This window comes from Coturnix japonica, chromosome 4 (assembly GCF_001577835.2).
Source record: "Coturnix japonica isolate 7356 chromosome 4, Coturnix japonica 2.1, whole genome shotgun sequence".
Taxonomy (NCBI): Eukaryota; Metazoa; Chordata; class Aves; order Galliformes; family Phasianidae; genus Coturnix; species Coturnix japonica.
The window spans coordinates 33,615,690-33,635,976 of NC_029519.1; the positions used below are offsets into that span (position 1 = coordinate 33,615,690).

The window sequence follows — 20,287 nt, forward strand, 5'->3', positions numbered from 1 at the left end:
CCTCAGACGTAACCCTTAGGTGCGACACGAGGCTACTGCCTGCTCCTTCAAGCAGGTGCTGCAGCACTAAATGTAACAGGCCCTCGTTTAAAGGCTCTTCTTTCAAGGTTTGCAAGCAAGTCTCATCAACAACACACACACAGAATTAAAGGAATAGGTGCTTACCATCAAATTGTTGCTTTTAAGCAGTCAAATGGTTAAGGAGAGAGAAGGACAAGCAGCACATAGAACAATAGCTGGGCTACAGTGAAAAGGTTTTATTGCAAGTTAAGTGTACAGAAGTTACAGGAATTTTAGACACACGTAAAGCTTCCACTGGTCAAGGTCTGTTTTTCGCCAAGCAATTAAGGCAACAGTATGCAACCTCTTTCATCTTATATAAACAGAAAGTGGATCTTTTACTACTGCTGAAACAAAGCAGAAACTAAGATCCCATTTAAATCACCTTAAAGCAGAACAGAATGCAGATTGACTTTGTCCATATTTGGCAGAAATTCAGAGGTTCAATTACAGTGTTCACAAAAGAGGCACCTATTAGCAAAAAACAGCACGAGAATATGAAAAATAATCTGAACAAAAGAAAATCCGAGTCTCAAGGGAAGTTTTATGTTCTGCAGTCTGTCAATATATAGTCAAGCTATTTAGCACATCTTAAAAGACATTAGTTTCCCCCCCACATAGAAGCAATCTAGCCTCACCTCCTTCTAAGCCTGTTTGACAAGTGACTGGAGAAAGTAATTCTGCTTTCCTTGGAAACTATTCCGCCCCAGTCCTACTACAAGGTAATAAAAGCCACATTCCATTTACTTCACCTCTTTTGGAAAGTCCATTCCTCAGTCTGCTCCAAGAAATACTTCACAAAGAAAGTTCAAATCGATTCACATTTCTTTAAAGATAACCAAATTACAGTATTAATGCCCAAGCAAAAGAACTGGAAAGTTAAAGAGAATAAACTCTTCAAAGCAATATAATATTTCTCTCAAATTTTGTCAGCCTGTGAATCCTATCACAACACTTAGACCATTGATTGGTCATTCTATGTAGTTGTTAGCAATCACTTTCCTCAGCAACAGGCTGTGTTTCTGTGTGTTTCAGTTTGTAGGCAACTTTTAAGCTCTTTATTTCCACAGGCACTTAGTTTGAAAAAAAAAAAAAAAAAACCACAAAAACAAACAAACAAAAAAAACCCCTAACCAACCAACCAAAAACAACCCACTTTGTTAAAAGCATATGGAAAATGCTTAGAGGTTCTCCGAGTAGCATTTAGCACACTGACAATCATAGTTCCATCACTCACAGCAGATGCTAACACAAAATCCGCAGTCACCCACTAGCCAGAACCTGCCACGTGCTCACAAAAAGCTTCATTTCTGCATGCAGTCATTTATTTCTGCTAGTATTTCTACTTATATTGCACTCTTTAAAAAAGATAGTTTTGTCTGAGGCAACTAGTTATTACAGGAAAGCTATATTGCACCATGGATTAGAGCTGTTATAGGTGATTTCATTCTCTCTGGCTCTTCCAAATCTCTTGCTATTAAAGCAAGCTCTGAGAGCAGTGAGACACAATACAGACTACTGTCACTAGGTTATCCCTCTCTAACTGGATGGTTAGTTTAATTAAAAGCAGAAACAAACTAGTCCTGGAATAGTCTTTGCATAGACAAGAGAAGTTCTGTAAAACAAGTCTTTGAGAAGTCTGTTTATTGAAGTAACAAAAGTAAATGGTTTGGAAGAACTCCTTCAGTATAAAAAAGGTGCAACCTTAGAACAGAGAAGGTGGCACATTTGTCTATACAGACTGCTCACTCACACACCTATACATGACACCCCATCTGCACTTTCAAGCATGCAGAGATGCAAGACTTCATACTTTCTCACTATTGGATCATACTTATTTCAAAGCTGGGAACTATACTATAGCCTAATCTTAAAGGCATCAGCACTTTCACAACTGTCAATCAAAAGGGAGCCTTTAACAAGAGCTATAGGTTTTCATTTATCTTGGAGAGAAAATGTAGATAATGCTGCCTGAAGACTCTATTTAGAATGATTAGGAAGTGCATTACCCTCTATTATATGCAACATAAAACCATAACTAAAGAGGGGGGAAAAAAAACTGCTAGAGAAGGCACAAGGAATTTCTCATCTTAAGTTTGCTTATGAAGCTGTAAACCAATAAGAACTTATCTTCCATAATCTCAATCATCTTAATTAAGGCTTTCACATTGACTCATTACATCCTACTACAAACTGCCTTAATAATCACATCAAAATTCTGCTTTCAAATTTCACCTCTGCTTATTAGATATGGCTACACGGGCATCTTCCTTCACAAGCTTATTTCTCAAAACTTCCAGCAGAAGGTGCATCTACCATAGAGATCAGCAATTCCTCATACAATTTTCTGTCCTCAAGGTTTCAACAAAGCTGATGAAGCCTGACACTAAATCTACGCCTGAAACCTATCTAACATCCTTTACATCTCACATCAAGTTTCAAAAGGTGAGCTGTCCTAAGCACTTGTGAAAATCCAATCTCAGACTGGCCTCCACCCTACACACTCCTACCCTCTTCACACATTTAAAATATTTACAATTATATTTTGTAGGTTTTATACAAAATAAATAGAAAAGGGTCGTATTTTTATAAAAAAGCATTTAGAACAAGCTTAAAATATAGAGAAATTGCTTTATTGAAAAAGGCGTCAAAACAGCTCTGCTTAGTGTTCATGGGTGATAAGAGAATACCAGCTCTTGATATTTTTGGAGATTATTAGCACCATAGATGGACATTGTTTCTGGTTTGGGTATTTTTTTTGAAAGATGAATGTGGTCATGTCAGTAGCCCGAAGAATTTCATTTGTATAGTACATACATCGACCATAAGAAGTTTCAACTTCTATGTGCCAAGTGAGCAAACCACATAGGACAAAGCTTCTTTGACATTAGGACAATTTTCTTTAACATTTTCTTTACTAGATCCATGGTCAGCAGTGCAAGTGATCATGACAGATAGCACCTTTCATGATATAAGCTTTAAGATGCTTACATTATTGCTTTAAGTACAGCCAGTGCGTTTTGTTTTTTAAACATACAGTGAACATAGATTGCAATGTCTTACAAATCACAATACCGGTATCTCACAGCATACAGCAAACAACAACACTGAGTTGTCATCTGCTTAACCAAAAATTGACATGCTAGGAAGCATCATAATGTTCTCAATGTTTTCCAGTTTAAGAGCCAATTCTTGCTAATTGTGAATAATTCACAAGAAAAGGAGGTCCAGCTGAAAACTATCAGTAAAAACTACAGCACAAGAGGCCTAAAGTAGTACCACTTGTTAAAGAAATGTTATGCTGTACAGTGATTGCAGAACTGGACCTCAAAACTGGAAGGAAAAAAAGAAAACAGCCATACATTAGCTCCATAGCATGCACAAACCACAACACTCCTGGTTTTACCATCTTCAGCTACTCAGCAGGCAACAGCTTTCCTGGCAGTTTTTCCCCAGGGTGGATGCATAGCACCAATTAACATTCAAGGCTAGGAATTCAACCTAGGAAAAAACAATGCCAGAAAAGCTGCTGGTTGATGAGAATGAAAACCACATTGCAGTTGAAAGGAATGTCCTGCCCAAGTCTCTAGAGTTCTCCTCCAAGTCACATGGAAACAGTGAGAACTGCAGACATCAGAACATTATTTCCTCTTTTGCTTTCAGGCTTCTGGCTGCAACCCTGACCTCAACAAAACAACCAGACCTCATCTTTATCATACTCCAAACGTGCTATCTTAAGTCAGAACAAAAACTAAAAATGAACATAAAATATTCAAAGAGCAAAAATTTCTCAATGCAAGTGAACAAGCATTCCCCAGGATGTTAGATTTTGTACCTGAAAGTAATTTTAAGTAGTGCAAGTATGTGTCTGACAAGAGTATCTTTTGGCTTTATTGGTAATTATGGAGCTTTCTTCAACGTTAATAATGGTACTCAGCATCAAGTTGTTTAGAAAGCAACAGAGGCAAGAGAAGAAAGACAGATGCAAGAAAGACAAGGCAGCTTAAGCTACACATAAGCACCACTTTGAACAGCAACAATCTATGAAAAATTAGAATGCAAAACCAGCTTTCACAAAAGGAGCCCTGACATATTATCCAAGGTAGAAGAGGTGCTGAAATTTCAAAATCCTGCTTAAGATCCATACACACAAAATTCACCGGTGCAGTTACAAGTAAGCAAGGAAATAAAATTCCCCTTAATATTATCAGCAATCCCACTATCCCCTAACACAGAAAATTCCCAAACATACATATTCATTTCTAGTGCAACTCCAATGCTTGAAGTAACACCAGCTCAGATATAATGTTGAATAAGAACTGTCTTTACAGTGGTTCCCCTTTTCAGTCCTTTTCTTAAGTTTTCTCTTTTTAAGTTCTATTATGCTTTCTAGCTATTGTTGCCTTCCATGCTGAGGCCTCAGACTGAAAGGGTCCCAAAAGAACAAGCAAAGATGGCTGAGCCTACTATGCAGGTACAACCTAGTCTATCCTCCCAGAAGAAAGAGAAACCTCTGTGTTCTGCATCCAGTGCTGTGGATTCTCAGCCACCATAAAGGAACAGGAAGAGCTTAACATACAAGCAAAATTACTTCAGTGGCACACAGAGATATTTATGTACTCTAAAGCAGTGACAGTCACTTGGAATAGTGGTCAACAGAAGTAATTTTCTTCAAGATTCTTCTTTCTTCCCCCTCTCCAAAAACTGAACTTCAGTCACACTAGTTTTAGCACCCAGTCTAGAACAAGAAATATTCACTCTTACAGATCATTTTAGTGTTGCATATCTGTAAAGACTCCTAGCCAAGTTCAAAACATTAAAGAAAATAAAGAATGGAGCTCAATGCCTGTGAAGTCAACCAGTAGTGAAAACCAGTTCCAAAAATTTGATCACGTATCTAATACACTCAGCAAGTATTTAAGATTATACCTTCTGAATCTTTAAGATAGTTCTGGTAAGTAAAAGCTTAAAGAAACCTTCCCTCAACCTGAAGCGGAAGACTTCATCTTGCACTGTAATGAATGAATCTGATGTCAGAATTATAAATCATACTTCATGTCTACTAAAATGAGACAAGGGATTTGGTCTGGTACTGGGCTTTTGCAGGATAAACTGTCTAGCCAGACACTAAGGATGAGTGAAAGTTTAAACAGATTCAGATTTAAGAAACAGATAATCAGATTATCGCAAACCCTCTTAAGAAAATTCCCCTCTCATGTCCTAAGATACCTTCTAGTTCCATCTTCATTAATAGAGCTTGTTTCTCAATTATATGAAGGTTACCAACACTTTAAAGTTTTCCCCTCCCCTCTTAAAAAAAAAATAAAAAATAGTGGGGCTGGGGAGGAAGAAAGAAATCCAATGCTGAAGTTCATAGCAATGTTTAGCAGAGCTTTTTGTTACTAGCCCATCTGCAGCTACCTTCCCAAGAAAACAGCAACAGAGAATGACTAACAAGGATTAACATTTATGTCCACATGGGAGCGCTAAACGCATAGAAATAGTTTACAGCATTTTCAAGTGTGTTTGCCACTTCTGGCTGGCACGTTTTCTTGGAAAGAAGCATCTGCAGCACCATCACATAGCTCATTTCTTTAAATGCTGAAGTTACCCTCTTAAATCCCAGTTTGGTATTTAGGAAATCCTGGTTTCAAGTTAAACATTCCTGGAAGTCTGATTCGTAAATGCAGAGCACCCAACAGCATTCTGATCATACTGACGTGACAGATACACAACTGTAGCTTTTTTTTTTTGTTGTTGTTTTAAGCGCCTACAGCGTTCAACATGTAGATGCTCTTCAGCAGAGAGAAGGAACGTTTTATTTACTCACAGTACAGCTGCAGCTCATGACATCTGTAAGAGATCATCATAACTCCAGGAAAGATACAATGACATAACAAAAAACAGTGGGCCTTCACAGCCCAAATAGGCTTATAGTGAAGCATCTGGTACATCAAGATAATCCAAATATTCTTCTGCTTTCACTCACTGCAATCTTTTCCCCTTTTCCCTCCTAGGATGAAACCATATTTTCTGCTTCACAGAATCTATATCATGATCTCCAAGTTCTTAGAATAATTTTTATTTACCAGCTGTTCTGTATTGGATAGACTACTACAGCTGTAAGTACTATTGTATAAGTAATTAGTTACCCTACTTCATCGCCATACATACATAGGCATAAAAAGTCTTCAAGCACATCTGCACCATGTTTGCAAGAACAATTTAAAGCTACAAAGATAGTAGAGGAATTCTTTTTTTAAATGTAAAGTAAGCACGCACCCTTTTGAGGCATTTGAATCAGTGCAGTAAAGTTAAGCACCTATGGTGAAACCAAGCTAGAACAGGAATCAAGTATTTTGAGATAGGGTTGTCGTCTACTATTCTTCTGCATTACAACAGAAATCTCTATCAAATTCAGCAGCAGAATGAAAAGCTCACACAAACAGAAGCAAAACCTCATTTTGTTCCATATTTCTTCTTCCACATTTTCCCTCATAGCAACAGGAAAACCTACCTAATCCTCCATGAAGAAATCCTAGTTGGCAGATAGATGACAGAAATCCTGCTGAGACACAGTAGTGGCTATGCAGACAATTAGTTATCTATGCCATCAAAGTGTTTATTATTCAGCCACCAGATGAATACCACTGCTTAAGCTCCTTACTGGAATGCTTTACATCATGTTATTTTCAAGGCACAGGTAACAACAGTGAAATCCATTCATGATTTCTAGGAGCATTACTAGAACTGTCTTTAAGATGAACATATTGAAGATATCAAAGCCATTATCCAGATTCAAAAAATGTCATGCTCTGTGAAGTTACACTGACATAACACCATCTTGTTAAATCGATAGACTCTCATTGAACCAATTCACTTCTAATTGTACTTCCATGGAAGTGTTTCGATACCGGCTTTTTAGTTACTCAAGTTCTGCCAGGATCAAGCAAATACACAGCCATGTCTATACACACAGATTCCCGGGGCATATTTGAAAATTTTGAGCAGCTTATTTATAATAAAACAAACAAACAAGAGCAGAATTTCTTTCTTAGCTAAGTTCTTACCAAGGATGTATTGTAAGGAACATATATTTTTTTTATTGTATTGTACTTTGATAATGCACAAAAATTTGAGAAGAACATTAACATTTTTATGTACAACAGATACTGATCCCCTTAACTAAAACAAAATATATATTTTGAATAATCTGTATTGCATTTTAATACTTTAACTGCACTATCATAAAAACAAATTTCCATAAACTATGTTCACACCTGCCACTCAATTCAAGACATTTGTAAAATAAACACCATTTCCTTTATACTAGTGTAACTTCAACTCTTAATGCAGTTTTTGCTCTGCTATCAGGCTTAAATTGAAGACTTGGGGAAAAAAAATGAATTGATTGCAGAAATGAATTGCTAAAGATGGTACGTTAGCTTTCTAGTTTGCTTTCTCACCAATACAAAGCAAAGAAAAGCAACAAGAATCAGGTAGTTGCTAACTGGCATTTCTGTTACATGTTTACACTGGTAGTTTCTTACATTCTCAGGCAATGTGTGTATATAGCCATTCTAACAACTAAAATCAGTAGGGAAAAAAGAGAAGAATTTGCACTTAAGAGTTATACCACAGTGAAATGCAATCCCAAATGGTTTCATATAATAATTGAAGAAATGCTTCTGTTGTAGGCATTTAACTTGGGGTTTTTTTTAATTAAATCACAAAAATGTGTCAAAAGGTACAAAAACCAAATTAAATGCAGAACCATGGCTCCCCAGCAAACTTGCTACATAGTTTCAACAGGAAATAGCTAATAAAATTAAAAGTCTATTTTAAATACAGCCCCATTCCAGATCCTGTCTCTCAAGAAGGTGAATCAATGGGACTTTTGCCTGAATTAAGAACAGTATGACCATTCTTTTTCACTTAAGTAGCTTTGTTTACATGTCTACCTACACATCAGCATGTGCTTCTGTGTGCGTATGCATATACATACACCAGCAGTCACTGTATAGCTATATACACAAGGCCAAACTGCAGTTAAAGATTTAGACTTTGAAACTGTGCCCTTTTTAAAAAATAAAGTTCTAGGCTCCTTGAGTTCTGATGTTAGCAGCTATTCCTAATTTGCAAAGTCATCAGGTAGCACAACAGTTTAAATATAAAATGCTAATAAAAATGTAAAAATCGGTACATCGTAGAATATATGGAATAGTGGTAGCAGTATTTTGGGGTCATAAGATAGTCATACCCACAGAATGTAAAAAAGTCAGGACTTACTTCCAGCTGTACTAGTCACACTAAGCTCTTACCTTCATTAGCAAGGGTAACGCAACAAACCATTTCCCATAAACTGTGTTTTTTTGTTTACTTCAATACACGGATATCATGCTTCCATATTTTAGCATGTTTTGGCCCTTACAGTCCAGAACTTTAAGGATGAGATTTTCAGGTGCTTCTGTGGATGAGTGATAGTTAGCAGTGAAAGTGTTAATAAGGTCTTTGGCACCTCTATCTCATTAGTAAATGAAAGTCCTGCTCCATTTTCTTTAAGGAAAAATCCCATCAGCGGTGCATTCTATTGCACATCACGCTGCACAGCGCGATCACAGGAAAATATTATGAAATGGCAATATATTTGTTTACAATTTATTTCCAATCAATTTGCACAGACGTTTGGTCCACCTCCTCAGTTACAATATAGTCCTCTTGAGAACTTTGGTTACAGCATTAATATTTTGGTAAAAAAAACAGAGCAGATGCTTTCCTTTTCTTCAGGTAGATTTTTCATTGTCTTCTCCCGTTTTCTGAACCCGTGAATACTTTTTGCACGAAGATTTGAAGCAGCTGGGAGGCCAAGATATTGGCCAGGAGAAGCTGCAAGGAACAGAACCTTGAACGTTCTTCTCAAAGAAATAAAATATCGGATACCACCAAGCTCGAGAGAGAAAATTCGTCTGCGAGGAAACCTTTAGAGTCTGTATGGGCAGAAGCAGGAAAGGAAGAAAAGGACAGAGAGACAATAAGTTTAACTGATTACAGCAGTCTATAACAGCAACGAAAGAAATCTACTTTAGAGTACATAACTGCAAAGACATTGTGTGTGAATACATTGTATTTATTCCAGAAAAAAAAAAAAATAGTGAATACTCAGGTAAGTTATGCATCATAATACAAGCGTGTACTGCAAACTAAGCATCTTTAGCACAAAGGGATACTCTAATGCTATGTAGTTTAGGGAGACAAAGCACCCAAGTCTTTTTTGAATGAGCGTCCTTTCAAGCATGTCATGCTTTCACTGATGACTAATAGTTTTAAAACTAGGTTAAAAGGGCTTCAGAACTAATATTCTACCTTCCTACTTGAAAAAGTTGTTGAAACATACCTTCTAGTGACACTTACAGTAGAACTGCTATGGGAATTTATGCATGGTCTACCTATTTTAGGTTGGTAAGAAATATTTATCATAAGCTTAGATGATCAAGAGCTGTTTTGCACATCCACAACAGCAATAACAAAAACCATTTTGTTCTTGGGATTTCATTATGTCAAAATATCAAGAACGCTTTTTAAAAACTAACAGAGTTCAAAAAGAATATCATAGAGCATGAAACACTTGCTTAAATCACAGTAAAAATCAAACTCCTTGCCCAATTTCTTCAAACTTCAATACAGGCCCTCTATTTTTACTTCAAAGTTAAGAACTCATTTTGGCCTCAGGAAAGAACTAACAAATCCATGCCATACATTGATTCTAAACATATTTGTCACTCACCTTTTCATTAGCCATTGAGTGGTACCACCAGAAGAGTCGTGTAGTGATGTAGTAAGCAATGATGACATCTACAGTGTAATGTTCATGAGCAACAAGGATACAAATTATGCCAGCAGCACTCATCAGCCAGCAGATTAAGTGATACCACCAGAAATGACGTGGTGAATCTGTAATGACAGGGAGGTGAAGGGAAAACAAAACCAAACATATGTATTACTATAGCAATTCAGTGGGTAAACTGAAAAAAAAAAAAAAATAAATGAGAAAAGATGATTAAAGACCATTGAATAGTAAAGCATAGAATACAGATGGGTGATGAATAGATGAACTATCACTTGATCTCTAGTTGGCTTCAGCTCTCTTTCCCACATATCCTAGAAAAACACTTATTTTGTTTGCCTACTTTGAATCTCCGGTCCTGTTTCTGTCCTCTGTACATCAAGTAACATACATTCAAGTCAAATATACAGAATCAATGTAAATTGTGCAGAGATCACAGATTAAGCAGGGAAAGAAAAAATACACCCTTTAATTCCTAGTTTTAGCTTCTTTACTGAGATATCTACTCTGAAGTGATACACTGTATAGAGAAGCACAGTATGCAAAGCTAATTTTTAATGAAAGCATAAGAGGTGAGAGTAAAAGCATTCATTCTTCTAAATGCATTTAAGCTACTTCAGTGGCTGAACTCCCCACCCTCTTCTCACCCCATTGGAAAATATCCTGAGTGTCACAATGACCATTCATAACTTCTGAGAGGTCAACAAGCCCTATTTCACTCACAGTAGGAGCCTGGTCAACCCTTCCCTCATGGTCCAACGGTCAGCCTATGATTTAACACAATACTAGCAAACTAGTTACTGATCTGAAACCTATCCAGTAGCACTTTGATAGTCCTGTGCGAAATAGTGATTACAGAAGGAATTTGGCCTTAATGCATATGCCAAAATAAGTTCTCAAATCCCTCTAAATATTACAAAGCTAAACTTAGTGACGTAAGAAAAAAAAAGGAAGCAGTGAAGGATGAAAGGAAGAGGATAGAGAAAAAAAAGTCCCAAACTGAACCAGAAATAAAAACTTAATGCATCTTCTGCTGACATGTACCACGTCAAAAGAATACACAATCTAAACGAATGCAGTAAGCAAAATGTAGTTCAGAGCACTCCTGTTTCTCAAGACCTTGCTCAGCAGATGTTTTCCTAATTATGCAGGAAACAAATAAGGAAAGCTTTGCATCTCTCATGTACAGCATATAAGTTATAGAGCACAACTACATAGGAACATATCCTTAGCAATTAGGCAGCAGTCAGGGAGGTCATTACAAAGATTTATATGATACTGTTCTTCCAGCCTGTTACGATAAAAGCTAACAATTACACTGTGCCCCTAAACAGTGTGTCACCTGCATTCCTCCTTATACTAAAGCACATCTGAACAGCAGGCAGCTCCAACTTCATCCACAAAACAAAGTAAAGAACAAATCAATGCTTAGGCTATTTTACCAATACTGTTCTGATATTTTTATGAGTGACATATGCCATTCATCCAGTAACAGTCACTTGAGGGCCTAATTGATTAATTTGATTATTCTTATCTTAAACTACTGTTTAAAAACCATCTTGAATCCAAAGATTACAAGATTACAATGTTAGAACTGGCATTTCGGGGTATTTTTCTTAATTTATGCCTTTTTAAAGCATAGCACTGCGATGTCTCTCCCTCAGTATTTTGATAAAGTAAGGACTTCCAACTGATGCTGGCTAATCGTATTTCAGTTGAAATTACACATTACTATCATCCAACCTAACATTTGCATAGGTCAGAACATGACAGTAAGAAAAGATTCCAACTTGTAATATATAAACTGAAGAGGAAACTCTTCAGTACTGCATTTATAAGCAGTCAAGTTCCTAGGACAGAAGTACAGCTTACCATAGATCAGATTCAGAAGTAGGTGCTCAGTTCTCTAGAACTGGAATCAATGCTGTGTGTGCAGCAAAGATAATTCTTCACAGTCCCAGTGTCTCACAATACTAAACAACAAAAAGGGGAAGTCGTAACCCCAATTATATTTCCTATGTGCTCACCAAGCTCTTATCAACTTGAAAGGCATGAGGAAGAGACTCTAGCAGAAGACATCCAAGGAGCAAAAAACCTCCAGCTTTCCATTGCTTGATGTAATTAACCTATTGTACACTTAAAGAACACTGCTTCTGGATGCAGTACAAATCTGCAGTGACTATGAAATCAAGCTACAAAAATCCCTTCAAACCTATGGCATAGCAGCCAGCCTTCAGTAAGGTTACCTTGCATATTTCACTTCAGTGTTTTGAGCCAAAATTTGAATAACCTATCAATGAACAATGAAATGCTTCAAAAAAAAAATTTATTTAAAATTCCCTTTTTATAATGTTAGAAGTCAAATGTCTTAGTTACATTAAGCCCTTAAAGCCCACACTGCTCTATTACACTTGTGTTCCATTTTTACTCTGCAAAGTCACAGTTTTGTTTCACACGTGTAAATGTACAGTCTGTGTACAGTTGGCTGGCAACTTCCAGAAGGCAGCAGTTTCACATGCTCTTTCATCATGTGCTTTTTAGCACAACAGATGCAAACAACAAGAGTGTATTTAAATACACCACAACTTACACTCTTTGATGAACAGGTAGATCAGTGTTAGTACTACAGTGTGACCACTGAACAGGAAGTCTCCACACAAGATGTGAGATCCAGTTATGGACAGACCACCACCAGATATCAGTCGCAGGATCCTCTGCACCTTTGCCTGAGAATCTCCATTCAACTAGACCACCAGAAAAAGAATACAAGAAAAGTTATGATACAGTAAGTACCCTGAATAAACACCTTCCCCAACCATATGAGGAGTTAGGAAGAAAGTGACATACATATCTTCATTCCTCCCCATTTCCCAGTTCCACCCTCCACTCTCAAACAATTTTCAATTTACTAAGTTTAGAATTACTTATGAAGTAACTACCTCAGTACTTATTCAGATTTAGATCAGGTTTGGTTTTTATTTTGTTTTTGTTCTTATAGAACTGACTGCAATTATACAAAAGTTAAGCAACTCAGTATCACCTAGCAACCTTAGGATAACTCTGAAAAGTTACTTCAGTTGGAAATAATAAAACTGAACAGGCATGATGCTATACCTCAAGACTGATGAGACCCTACACCAAGGAATTAACATATTTGCTTTAGCATTTGCTCTACTGAGCCATAAGGACTCAGGTAAAGATTAAGATAAGAATTAATAGGTAAAGGCTCCTACCTTTGGCGCACACTGAAAATGCATTCCAGGTACAGGTAAGGTGGTAACATACATAGTAATGCAGCGGTACAGATACAAAGTCCCTATTATAAAAAAAAACCTGCGTCCCACAATTGATCTGAAAGCAAAGGGGGAAAAAAAAGATTAAATTCAAAGGTCACACACATATGTACACACATATACATATTGTGTAACAGTTACAACGCTATAGCTTTATTAGTTAAGTCACTAGAATTACAGAGCAGCTCTATCTCCTGCTCCTTGCCACACAGTTCTCTAAATATCAAATACTAAGAAGTCTTCTTCAGTTTCTGTCTTGATTTTTGTTATATTCAGATACAACAAATGCCACAGGGGTCCTACTTATACCTATCTAACTTACTTAGGTATGCTATCAGGTACCATTTTCTTTGACTCAGTGACCCTCTTTTTTCATCCCATATTTTATAGTTAAATATATGTTTATAATATCCATAGCTTAAGCAACAACGGAAAAAGCTTCCAGGTTATCTGTAGGAAATAACAGCTTTCTCCTCAGATTCAAAAACTATCACCATGATTTTCTCTGTTTACATAACATCGTTTCAATAATCACAGTCTAGAAAACTCAATTCCAAAGTAAATAAGTATATGTAAGTGTCAAATTCCAATCTTAAAACACTACAAACAAACAGGAGACATCCATGTCTCTGTATCAAGCATGAACACTGAAATATTTTCTAATTAAGTCATCCCTTTGTCATTTTTCTGCCAACTGTATTTTGAAGTATTGCTACAGATTCTGCCATAGATTTCTTCTACCCAAATCAAATGAGAGAAACCAATGTTTTGGAAGTATACAGAAGATGGAAACAGCTACTTACTTATATCTAAGAAATAACCACTGGAATATCCACAATCCAACTAGTATCATCCCATTTATTTCTGATACAGAAAAAGCCCATGTCACACGATCAATATAATCAAAAAATTTGTCAGGTAAGGGAGGGCTCCGCTCTTTTGGAGGTACTCTCTCATGGACCACAGTGATCATGACAGTTGTTAAAATCAAGTTGAAGAGAGCATAGACAAAGGCAATGCCAGTTTTCCACCATTCCAGAGGAAATTTGTTCCTAGATTCAGCAGGCATAGCAATCTGGATGTAATCAGGATATTTCTTTGCCGTTTTTCGCAAGCCGTTGGACAAGCTTTTTGGTTTGTTACTGCCATTTTTGTTCTCCTCACTGACTGAGAGAGTAGGTCGCGTGTATCCATTAGCAGTGTCATTGTTTTGACCCTCCATATGGTCTTCAAGTTTTGCGGTCTCGATAGTATTCATTCCCAAGCTGTAGGGTTAAACCAGGTTTTTATAAGCAATTGATTCCGAGGAGCTCCTTAAAGTCTCTTGCTCCTTGAAGTCCAACGTTCGTGTTCCTGGATGAGTTTTGATTACCGGCGAAACTCTTAAAAAGTGTCCATTGTGCCAAAAGATAGTGTAAAGCAAGTTGTGGAGACAAGTCCTTTTTCCCCTATAGTTCTACTACCTGCAAAAAAAAACAAAAAAACAAAGCAAACTTATTGAGAACCTTCAGAACAATGAACATGATGGTGAACAAACCTTAAAAATGTTTTTATATATATTTGCCTATTGCAAATGGAATGTTATAATATTGTAATATTTAATTTTATTACTCAAAAGCATTTTGTACAAAAATTCCTCATGTTTGATTATAGATTCACTCTATATTACACCTTGGCTTACCCTTATAGATCAGTAAATCTTAGTTCTGATGGTGAGAAAGAAAACAGAAGCGCACTGCCATATTTGATCAATTATCTACAAAATTCACTCACTGCACGTCTATTTGGATCAAGCAAAGTATTGTCTGCTCACATTAATCAGTGTTTATTAGTTGCAATGAAAATAGAAAGCCCAGTTGGAGTAGTCAAGGGAAAAAAAAAAAACAGCCTACTCAATGCTTATTTCAAGTTTATCAGTCTGTTTTCTCCATTTTAACATGATTTGATTTCAAAAGCAAAGCCTACGTCAAGCTAAGCTGCTATATAGCAGGCTTTTTTATGCTCACCTCCTACATAACTACCCTTTAATTAAATAGCTTTGAAATGGTGCTCCAGTTCTGATGGCTAACACCTGAAAAATCTGCAACAGAAAATGAGCTTTTATACGCTCCGTCCCAACAGGAATTATTTCAGTTCAGTTCTGGAATTTCGCTAAGTAAAAATACTGTGATGTATACATGGGAACATTCTGATCCACAGTTCAGGACTTCTGTAAGCACCTCAGTCTAAACAATGATTTGCCTCAAGTTCCCATAGAATGGATAAGGGAAGAAGAGAAAAATTGTTTTCCTCTGCTTCAGAAGAAGCATAAAACCCATGTACTCTTATCTCAATAAGCAGAGCTCAGGATTCTCCCAGGCTCTCACTGTTCTTACAAATAAAAGAAGTACGCTGCATTAATAGAAAAATGTATTCTATAGACAGAAGAGGAACAGCTTAAGCCTCTTCATTTAAGAAATCCTACAAGCTGACTGTTGCTTCCTGATACTCAAAAAAATGTATGTTTCCCAGCAGTACTGTATGCTCACAACCTGAAAACATGATCACACATTCCTATTAATTGTACTAACCCAAAGACATACAACAAACATGGGAAGAAGTATATTCTCCCCACACACACCAACACAGCAATTTTAACCCTCAAAATACAAAAGCAAAGCTTTTTAACAAATGAAGCCACACAGTTCCAGGTTTTCCTGTCAAGAGTTTTAATGTAAAAACATCCATAAATGAAACATCACTTACGGGTGCTTCATCAGTGAGAAGTCACCCTTTTGGTTTCCTAACATTTAACCTCTATCTCCTAACTGTTTCAAAGATCACTAAATCACTGCAAACAAACCACTCTGCACAAAGTCACATTCCTTTTGATCACTGAAGATCAATTAAAGAACATACATCTCAAATTCTGCGTGCCAAAAAGGGAATGAAAAGTTACAGAACTAAAAAACTAGCTTCACAGCTTCATGCAAGAAGTTATCCCACAACAGAGGAAGTCAGCTTAACAGCTAAATTACCAAGTTCTTAGCAATGAAAGCACTTCCTGAATCAAATAAGAAAACAGTTATTTCAAGGCACCTCCTTAGTACACTATGGAAAGAGTCAAGCGGCATCTCCACTGGCTACTCTGTGCCCAGCTGTACGCTGTAGTCACACAGTACTCCCTGCTCTTCCCACAGCTGCACAAGCATGTAGCACTCAGATGCTTATCATTCAACTTGTCTTGCAATTTCTCCTAATGCTTGTGGTGCACCAAGATTCTCTGACAGAAATGGTAGTGGGACGTTCAAGAAGTTCTCACACAGAAGCAAGGGCTGAGCTACAACACACACACTTGCAATACCATTCTGCTTCCTCTCTTGACTATTACTCAAATAATCTTTGCTAGTGAATTACATGCATTTTGAAATAGGCCTGAGGAATTTTTACAAAGAACCATCTGTTCCACTTAACTGATAGGGAAGATAAAGGCAACCTCAAAATATCTCAAACCCATTGTCAAACAAGTAAAGGTTCTGATTTGTATCCTCTTTCAAGTTTAACTTCTTGAAGCAGCTTTCAGCACTGGAAGCAGCTAAGCATGATGCTACGGTATGCAATGAGACTCAAGGAACAATACTATAGACTACAATCCACCCCATTTTCTGTTGGTCTTCGTGTTTTTGAAAACACTCTTAGCACTCTTGTCATCTGACACTGAAATCAACATTACACTAGAAAAGATGATGCTGATAAAAACATTTCTATTTATGTCACACTTGTGGTTTATTCTCATCTTTTCTCCCACTTAGGAGCTTGCTCTACCTTGCACTTGATTCTACACAATGCTGTGCAGAGGATGTTTTGTTTCCCATTTCTCCACCAAATGAGATTTTTCACCTCCAATCAGAAGTAAAAAGATTTAGAGAGATGCAAAGCTCAAGAGTTTCTTCAAAATCCATTGTAAAATACCCGTGGCCTTAGAAAGCACCTAATTCCATTCCATAAAATGTACCACTGGCTTTTTCTTCTCCCAAACTGCTTTTTCTATTCCTGAATAATCATACTTCAATGAGAACACACTGAAATGAAAAGAAGCCTTCTCTTAATAATGCAGTGGATGGACAAGAGCCCCAATTTTTATGTTCATGGACTTTCACAGAACAGCATCATAATCAAGACTAAGAGTCAAGAGTTTGGATACTGCTCCATTCATGGGCTCATAGACACTTCAAAATCTGAACTCTTTTTGTAATGTATGCATCTTTACTCCAATGCAAATATTAAGAACTTTCAGAAGATTTTAGTTTATAAGTGATCCAGTAGCAGAGATGTCCAGATGTTGTATGCTTCAGAACTGTAAACAATTCAGTCTTAAAGGCCAAAGAAAATCTGAATGAACAAACAATAACCTAGCAACATAGAAGGAGAGTGACATTCAGGTTTTTATATTAACTTATTAAAAGCTGATATACCTATAGCTTAGAGGACAAAGCAGTGTTCCTTTCTGGTACTTGTAGAGGATTGCAAGGCATATTGATCTACCATTTCTGATGTCTCATCAAAATTATTTCAAGCTGAAAGCATACTGTGAGCTTAGAATAAAATTTCTACATACCACATCATTTATCAGCAGGAACTTGAAGGCTTTCTTTCCCTTACAGGGATTTTCAATCTATTTCCCTTGTATTTTCAAATAACGTTTATTTTATCAATTAAAAAAAAAACCAACAAAACAAAAGCACTAGCCTTGTCTGAAGCTTGTACTTCCTTGCTGCCAAGCTGACTACCCAGAGAAGTGATAGATGTAAGAATAATCATCCTCTCCTTCAGGCTGTGAAAGCAATTCTTCAAATGCACGGAAGCTTCTCAGCCAAAGACAGAAAGCCAAAGAAGAAAACCAAAACCAACACAAACAGATCCTTATTTATGCCCCTACAGTTCACAAGGCGTGGAGCTTCTGTGTTGCCCTTACATTTACATACTTTTGTGAAACCTGCAATGCCTTTATATCAAGTGATAGAAGGTGCCCACAAACTGTTAGGAATGGGCTTTAGATTTCTTCAGTATTGGGCAGCAATGCTCAGACATGATTTGCTGGCAAATATTCAGGGCTTGGAAAGAAGAAAAACAGGAGTTAAAAAACTACTCTAAAGTATTGAGTGTTCATGGGTGTGGGAAGGGATCTGGGGCAGAAATCATGACAAAGACTTGCATAAAGCCAGTCAAGTTACCTCGAGGTATAAACAAAATTCCTACAACAGATACACCCAGGTTTTAGGAACAAGGGGTTTTTTTTAAGCCAATTCAATATTTTCTAAACCTGGACATCTACCTTCAACAAGGAACAGAGCTTTTCAACCAGCAATATTGCAAAAGTAGTAGTAATTGCAGAAGTGAACTACGTATTTCAAGGAACCCAACATCCACCTGTATATTATCTTGGAGCTCCTCCTGTTTGCCTTTATCATTTCAAGTTGTCTTCAAAGTCTTCACCTATTTGGTCCCCAGACTCCAAAAGATCATTTCCACTGATCAAGCTCCTTAATAAGCACTTACAGACATTAAATTTACTAAGCTGAAATGTTACTTAAGCTCCCAATCACCTGTCTTTGAGTAGAGGCAAAAAAGAATACTAATTATAGCATATTTTATAACATTGCAAAGAAACACTGGGGTTGTACACATTGAAAAAAAAAATAATACAATAAACATTCTATAAACAGTGTTTATAGTACTGCCAGCCAGTCTTACCAGGCAAAAATAACTTAGAAAGGTGCCAAAAGGCAACTGAGGATCAGGCTTTCACACACGTAGTTTGCTGTCTGAGTCTTTACTGTGCTAATCATTTTTGTTTTGCTGTAGCTTCCAGACATAGATCAGAAATCACTATCCAAAGACACTTCTCAAAACAACAGGGTAAGAGACTTGTTAAGCAGCTTAGCAGCACCCCTGACAACCCACACCCTCTATAGATCAAGGGAAAGCCGTGCAGATTATCAGCAGGGAGCAGCACAGGAGGCAGCAATGCTTCGATGTTCTCTAAAATCCTCCACCCAGTTCCAGAGGGCAAAGGTTGTGCCTCACAATGAAAGTCACACAGGGAGGTTAGTCACCACCATCAGCACAGAGGTGAGGAATAGCACTGACTCATGTGTGCTTTGGCAACTCCGGTACAGCTTATTGGTCAGCAGGCAGTTAGAAAGGATGCCACACATTTCCAGTAGATTTATTGGTGACACATCCTAGAAGTATTTAGGCAATTATTAATCATAACACCTGTTAAGTTCCCCCATCCTTCCCCCCCCCCCCCATGTTACTCCCAAACAGAAGCATAGCAACGACTGCTAAATAAGAGAATTTATGTCCAGAAACAAGTAAGATGGCAATTCTAAACGATGCTACCCAGAAACAAAGCCAAACAGAGGTCTGTGTCCTCCGGTGGTGAGGCACACAGCTCCTTCTGTTTGTGCCTTTTACAGGCTGATTCCTACATGCTCTGGGACCTTCCAGGCTGCACATGTTTTGTTTGTCATTCTAGGATCTTCCAGAACAGGGGAATGGGGAGCTACTCTTGTGCTCTTCCCTCCCTGAGTTAGCCCCAGAAAGGTGCTAATTGTCCCTCATCTGGTAACCACAACACCTCAATCTCTCACTGATGCTCCTGCAGTCGATGGCAACATCTTCTTATCTTGTTGAGTGCTTGAGATGTTAACTCAGTCGCTTGCACAAGGCACATTGAGAACTGATTATCTCTCTACCACAAGTTCCACATTACAAAAACATCACATTAGTTTCACGCCCCACATAACAAGCCACAGATCTCTGCACTGGAGCAGCACTCGTGTGTTCAAAGACTCAAGCAATGAAAAACACCCTTTTCAAATACATTCTCTCTCCTTTGATTTTCCTTCCCTACCCTGAGGCTATCCTGAGCATGCATCCTGACTGATGTCTAACCCCACACCAATGATACTCTACCAGACCACACGCTGTCAAACAGATCAGGAGGGAGTCACCAAGTAGTCTGAACACCTCTCCCCCTCCCAAATCTTAAATAGCTTTCAGCTTGATCAGCGCTGACCCAGCTGCGCAGAAAACTTCACAAGCA

At 37.5% G+C, this 20,287-nt stretch overlaps 1 protein-coding gene across 3 annotated transcripts in view; it reads right to left on the minus strand.

The window, feature by feature from the left end:
* Positions 1-242: 242 nt before the first annotated feature.
* Positions 243-20,287, minus strand: part of SGMS2 (sphingomyelin synthase 2) — a 35,038-nt gene continuing 14,993 nt past the window's right edge. For 2 of the 3 annotated variants that reach the window (XM_015861357.2, XM_032444593.1), the window contains exons 2-6: positions 14,001-14,660; positions 13,138-13,255; positions 12,495-12,648; positions 9,845-10,011; positions 243-9,047 (exon numbers count right to left, since the gene is read on the minus strand). In XM_015861357.2, the coding sequence (XP_015716843.1) occupies positions 8,844-9,047; positions 9,845-10,011; positions 12,495-12,648; positions 13,138-13,255; positions 14,001-14,455 (1,098 nt within the window). In that variant the 5' untranslated portion in view covers positions 14,456-14,660 and the 3' untranslated portion in view covers positions 243-8,843. The remainder of the gene's footprint in view (positions 9,048-9,844; positions 10,012-12,494; positions 12,649-13,137; positions 13,256-14,000; positions 14,661-20,287) is intronic. The other variant, XM_015861356.2, reaches the window with a different exon arrangement.